Here is a 9,833-nt window from a genome sequence, read left to right as displayed (position 1 = left end):
TGTTTTCTATGATTTGATTGAAGTAGCAAACTCCATAAATACAAGAAATTATGAAGGTACAATAGAAATAAAAAAATATATATATTACATTGCGTATCATCTGAGAAATCAAGCCAGGCAAGAATTTGCACATGCGCAAATTTTGCATGAACTCCATGTCGCACCCAACAGAAGTTGAATAACAATAATTTTCTTGCTACAATTTTAGAATACGAGACAATAAACAAGAGCAACAGAAAGAAGGGAGCACAATTTTCACGTCAGTCAATACCTACCTAGGAGAAATTAAATTCAAGCACACATCAGATATCTGGGTTTTGGTCCATATCAAAGACAACCTTCGCGTTACATAAGCAACATAATCAATTCTGCCATGGAATATTTCTTTCCCAACATACAAAGGGAAGTGTACTGCAGAAATCTCTCGGCTGCTTGTAGGACCTATATCCCTAAGACTCTTTTTAGGATTACACCACTGCAGACGAAGGCATACATAAAACATCAGTCTGATGTAATCGGACGGTAGACCCTATAAAGTGTAGATCATCTTGAATGCTGCTGCATACCTCAGTTAGAGGAAAAGGGTTAAATTTTGTGCTTGTGATTGTTTCCGTCACCTCTGTGGTTGATCTGAATTAGAAGCTCCAGGAGGTGGTGTGGTGGACATACTACTTGCTGAACCATTCTCTGCAGGTGGATTAACACCCCATTTACCTTCTGATTCTAGTGGCTCTAATACATATACTCCACCATCTGTCATGCCCAAGGCAAATTGATTTGGCTCTGATGGATGGGCAGCAACCACAAGTGGATATACGGTAGTGCTGTAAAAAAGAAATAGATATCAATCCTCTATAGTAAATCTCAACTAATATAAGCTGGGCAGGTGACAGTTGAAGATATTGAGAAAGCAAGTATTGATCTCCTACAAGGCAGTTATTGACATAACTAGCAAACATTTATATGGTGCTGAAGAACTCTAGCAAAAACTGCAGGTTAACATCTAGTTACTTGTCAATGGTTATGACAAAGGTTTGTGCTTAGCCTCATATCCATCATGCTAATTGCTGATCTGAGATGGGAAAGTATAAAATATGCACAGATTCTTTAGTGTACCTGGTATTGCCAGTAAGATAAGCAGCTGGAAGAATACGACATCGTAGAGTGAGATTGGTAGCATTAAATATACATATGGTGGCATCTAAGAAGCTAGCATATATTAGCTGACTGTCGCAAGAGAATGTCGCATGTGAAATGGGTGTGGAACCCTCACGAGGAGACCACTGAAAGAGAAAGGTAAACTATTATTGAGTTATAAGACTGATAATATTCACAATGTAATGCAAATACCTGCTTCACAATTTCTAATCTAGTTGTTTCATATAAAGCAATCTGGGTTTCATGCACAGCTAGGAAGTGTATCTGGTCTTGATGGAACTGAACACGCGTGTCTGAGATCGCTGCTGGTGTGCGCCCAGAAGGTATTTGCAGAAATCTACTTCTCTGCTTTTCCCATCCGTCGGTTCCAAACACACAAAGCTGCAAGGGAAAAAGGGGCGTTTACATTTCAAGAGGAAAGCTTATGTTACACCAACTCCTCAATGCTGTACTAAAACACTATCAAACACCAGTTCACAATCGCCAAATTATATGCACTGTTATTTATTTATAGTAAGAGAGCAGTGAATAACCTGAGCATCAGCTCCAGATGATACCAACACATTCAGAACACTTGAAAAGGCAAGACCGGTAATTCTCTTAGAGTGCCCCCTAAGTTTGCTTTTTACCTGCAGAAGAATAAGTCTGTCGTTGGTCACAAAATTCTTTACGTGACTATCAGATGCAACTGTCATAGAAAAGTACCTCATCAACTCGAACATTATAGATCTGAATAGTGGAATCTTCCATTCCTATAGCAATTATATTATTATCTTGTGGATGAAATGCAAGAAAAGTAGCTGCTGGCGGAGGTGCCATGAACGTTGTCATAGTCTGCCATGAAGAACAAAATGTCAAATCCCAAATGCAAAACAAGCTGTGTTTTGTTATATTATCTATGGCTAACCTTAAATGTCATCATGTTGAATAGCGATATTTTCCCTCCTGATGCTGACATAACATAAGAATCATTCTTTGAAAGTGCAAAACAGTGGACTGCTTCTTCAGGATTTGTGTCAGTTATCTCATTAGTCATCAATATGCCACTTGGTGGTTGCCACAACTGAGGAGCAACACCTGTTGTCGCCTACAATAGCATATAATTAGCAAAGTGGAGAATGACTTTGCATATTGTCATAGAAAAGAAGGTAATTTCTGGAAGTATTGATCATATCTTCACCTTTCCACTTGAATGCCGTTCATTACGAGGCCACTTCCAGAGTAGATGAATTGCATTTGAAGCTAAAGCCAAAATGGCAACCCCAGAATTGGTGTAAATTAGCCTAGAAATCTGCAATATAAAGTTGGAGTAAGGACTTTCAAATATTGTTCTTTCTTGCCTAATATGCAAGATAATTCACTTGAATTGCAGTGGTGACTGGAAATCTGGAATTTATCTAACAGGTTTATTTGAGTAATAAGAATAGACGAAATAGAAACTACATTAGAATCATTCATTTATCGGATTATACCTCATTCAATACACAATTTCAACTGTGCAATGATTCTGCTGAGCACGAGAACTGTAAACAAGTTGTGCACATAGATACAGAAACACCTTTCCCTCAAATTCGAAAAAGTAACAAATTTATAATATAATTGATGGTGACATAGTTCAAAAATGTCCATGCTGTCTTCTGGACAAATTTTTCAACCAGAACCAGATAGTTATGGACATAGTTTCCTGGTTCAATAGTTGGTATTTAATCCATTTCTCAAGAATATGTTGCTGTCGTGACCAAAAAAAATATATATTTTGCCAACGTTTGCTGTTTCTATAGTAGGTCCACAAATACACATGGAACACTTAACTGCAGATTAACCCTGGGAGCTATAAAACATAAAATTTGCTCATTTGACCACATGGAAAGATTCATGATGCTGACCCTATGGCTAGCTGCATATTTAACAAATGACAAAAATTAAACAAAGTTCAGGTACCAATCTAATATGCATCTTATTGCATTAGCACAATTCTCTACACATTATAACTACAAGAAATGTCAAACTATTTGTTAAGTGACAGCATATCTTCATGTATAACACTTTATTGTTATTTATAATATATTTTCCAGAATACACATGCAATATACAACAATCACCATGATGCTTCACATATGAAATCCAAAACTATAGAAATCAAACCTTGCTTGTTCTAAGACTATCTGGGAGTTTTAAAGATCGACATTGAGCTGGTTCATTGACTTCAGTAAGCTTCCAGATCTTTGATTTTTCCATTGATTCATCAGTGATTCTAGGTTTGACATCAACCAGGTTTCTGCCATCTCCATTCTGTTAATATCAAAATGATGTTAAAACACAAATTTACAAATTGTACAAGAAGAAAATATAGCCTACTAGAAGAATAAATTTCATGAAACCAAAATTCAGAGACCATTCCAGCTATTGCCATAGCTGGTGCAGTTCTATCAGTTATTGCAGAAGTTGTTGCAACAGCAGCAGCAGACAATGGGCTTACTATAGGCTGTATCAGGAAACATTAATATCATCAAATTCTTCTCATTTTATCAGGAAAAAGTAATCAATCCTATTAGATAGAGGTACCTTTGTTGCACTTTCTGAGACAGCCCTAGAAGTATCAAAGGAGCGATTTTCAAGTGTGCGCAATAGGCGAATTCCATCACCGTTTGCCAAAATTTTAATTCCATTATCATGAGTAGAAACGGCCAATAATGTTCCTTCCTTGTTGAATCTCATCCTTGGGCTTGCCTAAAGTTGGAAATTGATACATAAAACTTTTTCTAGAAGCATATGAGAGCCAAAAAAAGGGGGGGAAAAAAGAAGAGATTACTGGTAGGCCACCATCAGCATCAACAGTTGTTAGTAAATTGATATTATCCATATCCCAGAATTTGATAAGAAATTCATCACCAGCAGCCAAAAACCGGTTTCGAGTGGTATCAAATTGCACAACTCCCAAAGAACGTTTACGGAAACCTTGGTATGTCCTCTTCACAGCTCCCTCACTTTCATTCCACTCCACAATGAATGTTTCCCCTTCTTTACTTGTTCCACATGAAAAGAGCCTACAAAAAAAAAAGAGGAAATATCAAAATGGTGAGGAAAACAGAACAGAACCACTATTATTTCTTTGTCCTAAAAGGCTCAACAGACCTGGAAACATACCTTGAACCATCAGCACTATAAGCCATTGTCGTGCACCAGTGCCCTGGAGCATCATAATCCACCCTCGATCCCAAATTGTCATATAACCATGCCTTTATTTTTCCATCCAATGCCGTTGAAAAGATAAACTGCAAGAAAACAGGCAAAATATTAACTAGTCTTAAGAATTCAATAAGGAAAAAGCTAAGACAATATGTCAATATAGAGTTAAGATCAATTTGAGAGAAACAAAAGTCTAAACTGTTTAACTACCTGAATGTTTTCTTTGTGATGTGGACAAACAGAGTAAACAGGTGCCTCATGTCCTTCAAAGGTGAACTGTTTTGTGCCACCAGTTGCATCCCAAACCTAATGTACCATAAACTTTGAGAAAAACATCAAGAAAGAAAGTACACATACTACAGAAATTCAGAGTTCTACCCACCCTAATTGTCTTATCATCTCCACAGGTGATTATAGAAAGCTGCTTATTGGGATGAGCAAATGCAATATCATTGACGCCGCCAACATGAGCATCAATCTGTCATTTAGATTTCAGAAATCATAGATAAGGTCAAATGGAGCAAGTAATTAATTAAAAGATGAAAATCTAATGATTTTCAAACCTCCAAGTGTTGTCTGATATCATCACCACCATTATAAGAATATATTTGCACGATGTGCCTTGAGTAAGCAACACCTACACAACTTAAAGATATTACTATAAACATCACCAAGTATTATTTATTTTACTGTATAAAACTAGCTTACCCAACAAGGTTCCATCAGGACTCCATGTGATGCGATTAACTGATACAGCAGGATCCTTAACCAAAGAAGCCTGGGAAGCATAGAGAGGAATGTTAAACAAAAACAAAAACAAAATTGCACGAGAGACAGAACCATACAGCAATGCATAATATCAATGAAGAGAAAAACAAAAACAAAAACAAAAAAGCACAAGAGACAGAACCATACAACAATGCATAATATCAACGAAGTGAAAACAGACCTGCAGGGACATGGAGCAAGTTCCAAGCTCCCACACCTTGAAGTTCTTAAGAATTAATCTCTCCCTAGTGCCAACATCCCATAATGCAATATCACCCACATTTGTACCAACTATGACAAGTCAACCAAAGAATCCAAATCAATAAAGCAAGGAAAAAGAAGTGCTAAAACTTCAAAAGAAAAACAAGCATGGCGAACAATTAGTTATTGAAAAGGAGTACCAAGAAGAATAGTTTGCTGGATTGGATGAAAATCCATGCTCATAGGGTTTGATCCTTGGCTCAGTGTTCGCATAACTGTTTTTGGTAAGTCCTCCAGGGAAAATGTAGGCTGGTTATGGTTCTGAGGATAGGAAACTGGCAGTATATTGGCAGGCAGATTTACCTGAATAATGTAGTTCAGAATTAGAGAAAGGATCACCAAATAACCACCAAAATAAACCATTGAATCTGTTGAGAAAGGATCACCAGACAACAAACATAATCGACAATAGGTCCAGAACCAAAAAAAAAAAAAAAAAACTTAGGGTAGAAACATTGAGCAGACCTCATCAGACATCCCGAGGGGCCTTGTTCTTTTCGAAACATGGTCAGAATCTGCAGATGCATATTCAATCGGAGGGTTGGCTGTTGGAGGTGTCCTTGGATGCTTTAAAATTGCAACTACATTCAAGAACAAAACATTACTCAAATTATCAACAACAATTTTCGGCACTAGCAATTACAGTGCAGCATGCTACCAGGATTTGTAGGTGCATTGAGACCAATCGGTCCACCAGAGACAGCTGGATGGGTTACAGCTGAAGGATTGGACATCCAACCAGCAAGGGGTGTAGGAACTGGTGTTGGGGCAGGTTGAAAAGGCTGAAGCAAAACACTTCAATAATATAACATAACTCTCATAAAGAATAGGATATAGAATAAACATAGAAAAACTACCCCATGAGCACCCAATGGAGGAAAACTTCCTGCTTTGGGCATTGCTCCAAGCAGTTGATTGTTTACAGGTGATGGAGCAAGAGCACCATTTGGTTGCCCACAAGAATGATCAACAAAAAGAGTCTTTATGTCTGGATTTGGCCTCGGGTTTTTGCACAGTTGATGCTGCCAGTTTAAACTGCTAATTATAAAATTATTAGTGGATCAAATATTCACTAATAAATATTAAATATCAGATGCACCAAAAGTTGAAAGCAAAAATCAGAGCAGAAGGCGGTTGGAAACTAAAACAATTTTCTAAATGCACCAGGGCAAGCTCATGTGCATGATTTCTTAGTGTATTCTATCTAGACCAACAATTGTGCTCCACACATGGATGTCTCATGAAGTACCTAACCATGCCATTGGTTAATATAGAACTCCATAACATATTTTACATTTCTTAAACAAGCATCTGAAAATAAATCAAACTGAAAGTTTTTGCTCATTGCCAAGCACACAATGCACATACATCAAATATTCTCAGGCAGCTGTTCTGGCAGATCCAAGTTATCTCAAAAATGACAGGAACATACAATTAAGTGGCACTTGAGACATTCCCTACTAGATTTTTAAGACCTCTCCAATTCCAAAATCTGAAAAAAAAATAAAAACAATTTACAAATAGGTATCTATAACATGCATACTTTTCTGGTTTTGATGTGGCAAGTATCCTCCATTAAGAAACACAAAGAAGACCTTTTTTTAACAGTTGAATAGAGAAATGGAAAGAGAAAAAAGGTCCTGAGAAAAAACTATGTGCAGACACAAAATATGTGGAAAAAAGGAAGGTGTCAAGTGAAACAAATCAAAATAAAATTACATACTTTAGGAGAGACTTGGAATCCAACAGGTTAAAATTACATTACCCAGCAGAGATTTGACCACCAGAGTACTTTCTTGATTGTAATAGTATTTTTTAAATAGTAATAGATATAACAAATTGGGTCTTCAATTATGAAGATGACTTTGAGATTGACCATGTTGAAGATTCATACCTCTGGTTAATTAAGGTGCGCAACCTAGAATTTTTTAGGTTTGGGAACTGCAGTTTATCTCGGAATAGGGGATTTGCTTCAATTAGCTTCTTAAGTTCAACAAGCATTATTGTCCTTGCTGATTTGGTATCCCCATACTTTGAAAGTTGCTCATTTTCCCTTAAAATAAGGTTTTTTTGGCATATGAGAAACAAGAAAGCTTCAGTACAAGTTTGCATTAATTGAATATACAAGGCTAAAACCTCATACCTGAAATTTTCTAGAGTTAGAAGCTGAGTGATTTCCTTAAATAGCTCCTCATTAAACAAGGCAAAGACCTTCAAATCCTTCACAAGGATTTCAACTGCTTTTGATCGGTCATGTCTAGGAGGGAGAAATAAGTGATTGAAATCAATTTCTCAAAAATATTTTTTTACAAAAAAAAAATGAAAAAAAAAAGAGAAAAAACAGAGCCTACTTGTCTAATGCTTCGAGATACTTCTGTTTCCGTATTTCAAAAAAAATCTTCATGGAGTACCGATTGTCATCAACTTTAGTAAATCCAGAGAGATATTTCTCTACATTATCCCAATTCCCATTGTGAACCTCATCTTCAAAATATTTCATATTGAAATAGAAGCCAGACTCCTGCTCAAGCCTGCACCCAATACCAAACAAATATTGCAAAAAAAGTCAAGCAACAGAGAAAGACTACTTTAACAACCGAATAAAAGAATTATTTATAAGACAAAACCGACTTGTGAACTGTTTCCTTGAACTTCTCCTCGTCGAGGAACTGCAGAATCAGAAACACCAGCTCTCTGCTTAGTGATGACATTGCGCTCCACTAATCTCTTCCTCCAAACCCTAATTATTCCACAAAAAGCAAACAAAACAATCAGATCTAATTAACAAAACCATAAAACACAAAAAAAAAAATCCAGCTTTGGACTTAATCCGACGACCCAATTCAAGATGACAGCCAGAGTGGAGCATCTCGACGGGTCAAAAGTGGAACGACAGGCGAGAATGACCAAGGCACCAACATATACCGCCAAACCCTTCATTAGCTGCAAACAAGATCTAAGCCGGGCAAGAAAGAGAAGCACCCGACGTCTAGGGTTCCAGCAGAGCGCGGAAGCACTCGAAGAAAATGTTCGAATCGAGGATGAAGAAGAAGGAAAAGGAATTAGAAGAAGGAAGAGGTAGGCGGGATATGTGTCCGGAGGAGGGAAAAAAAGCCAAGACTTTTACACAACGATTCTAACGAAAAAGGGGGGAAAAAAGCCGGCGACGATCCGAGCTCACCTCCGAGTGGAAGAAGATACAGGGCGACGGCGGCGACAGCGATCGATCCGAGGGAAGCGAAGACCACCAATAATTTAGATGGCAGACTGCTCCCTTAACCGGCCAGAAAAAGAAGGGAAAAGAAGATATAATAAGAAACGAGAAATCTAGCTCCACGGACGACGCAGCGGGGTCGTATTTAAAGGCAAAGGAAACGAGACTGATAAGCCCAACTACTTATCAATTCGATAAGAACGTAGGCTTATTCATAGGTTGTAAGAACATAAACGTTTTATTAGTAAGACATTGATAAGAACCATTAACACAGTGGGGCCCGCATCGAGACGGCGACGTATTTAGGATAATTAACGGCAGGAGAATCTACCAGCTCGGAAGAGGGAACGAGATGGTGTCGCGAGATTAGCTGAACGGGCAGGACAGACTGCGACACAAAAGGCCAATAGGAACAGGACAAGTAAGCCTTACTTGACACCAGAGTTGTTGACCAACGGCCTTCGCCATTCCGCTTCTGTTGGAATTGCTAGTGTAATAAATAACCAACGAAAGTTGAGTCCTTGTTTAATTAAGTTGAGTCCTTGTTTAATTAAGAAATTTTCAAAGCTTTTCTCATTAGTTTTTCTTTATTATTTTTTTTCCTAATTTTCATTATAATTATTAATAAATTATTATAAATAATAATGTGTGTTTATTAAAGTTTTTTCAAATTTTGTTATCAGGGGGGGGGGGGGAAAGCCGGCGACGATCCGAGCTCACCTCCGAGTGGAAGAAGATACAGGGCGACGGCGGCGACAGCGATCGATCCGAGGGAAGCGAAGACCACCAATAATTTAGATGGCAGACTGCTCCCTTAACCGGCCAGAAAAAGAAGGGAAAAGAAGATATAATAAGAAATGAGAAATCTAGCTCCACGGACGACGCAGCGGGGTCGTATTTAAAGGCAAAGGAAACGAGACTGATAAGCCCAACGACTTATCAATTCGATAAGCCCATTGGCTTATTCATAGGTTGTAAGAACATAAACGTTTTATTAGTAAGACATTGATAAGAGCCATTAACACAGTGGGGCCCGCATCGAGACGGCGACGTATTTAGGATAATTAACGGCAGGAGAATCTACCAGCTCGGAAGAGGGAACGAGATGGTGTCGCGAGATTAGCTGAACGGGCAGGACAGACTGCGACACAAAAGACCAATAGGAACAGGACAAGTAAGCCTTACTTGACGCAAGAGTTGTTGACCAACGGCCTTCGTCATTCCGCTTCTATTGGAATTGCTA

At 38.1% G+C, this 9,833-nt stretch overlaps 1 protein-coding gene across 1 annotated transcript; it reads right to left on the bottom strand.

The window, feature by feature from the left end:
• Window positions 1-252: 252 nt before the first annotated feature.
• LOC122012411 (protein TPR3-like) lies at window positions 253-8,710 on the bottom strand. Its single transcript, XM_042568927.1, has 26 exons — window positions 8,558-8,710; window positions 8,008-8,116; window positions 7,728-7,907; window positions 7,520-7,633; window positions 7,271-7,429; window positions 6,234-6,411; window positions 6,035-6,158; window positions 5,842-5,957; window positions 5,517-5,679; window positions 5,297-5,406; window positions 5,056-5,125; window positions 4,911-4,984; window positions 4,730-4,825; window positions 4,558-4,653; window positions 4,306-4,433; window positions 3,971-4,205; window positions 3,724-3,888; window positions 3,554-3,643; window positions 3,304-3,450; window positions 2,339-2,449; window positions 2,066-2,245; window positions 1,864-1,992; window positions 1,692-1,787; window positions 1,351-1,539; window positions 1,117-1,283; window positions 253-824 (listed from the first exon to the last, which is right to left on the bottom strand). The coding sequence occupies exons 2-26, from the start codon at window positions 8,085-8,087 to the stop codon at window positions 614-616; spliced, it is 3,408 nt and encodes a 1,135-aa protein (XP_042424861.1). The 5' UTR covers window positions 8,088-8,116; window positions 8,558-8,710; the 3' UTR covers window positions 253-613.
• Window positions 8,711-9,833: the final 1,123 nt, after the last annotated feature.

The sequence above is a fragment of the Zingiber officinale genome, chromosome 8A (genome assembly GCF_018446385.1).
Source record: "Zingiber officinale cultivar Zhangliang chromosome 8A, Zo_v1.1, whole genome shotgun sequence".
In the NCBI taxonomy this organism is placed as follows: domain Eukaryota; kingdom Viridiplantae; phylum Streptophyta; class Magnoliopsida; order Zingiberales; family Zingiberaceae; genus Zingiber; species Zingiber officinale.
The sequence above is the reverse complement of the archived record's forward strand: the minus strand, read 5'-3'. Positions and strand labels throughout refer to the sequence as shown.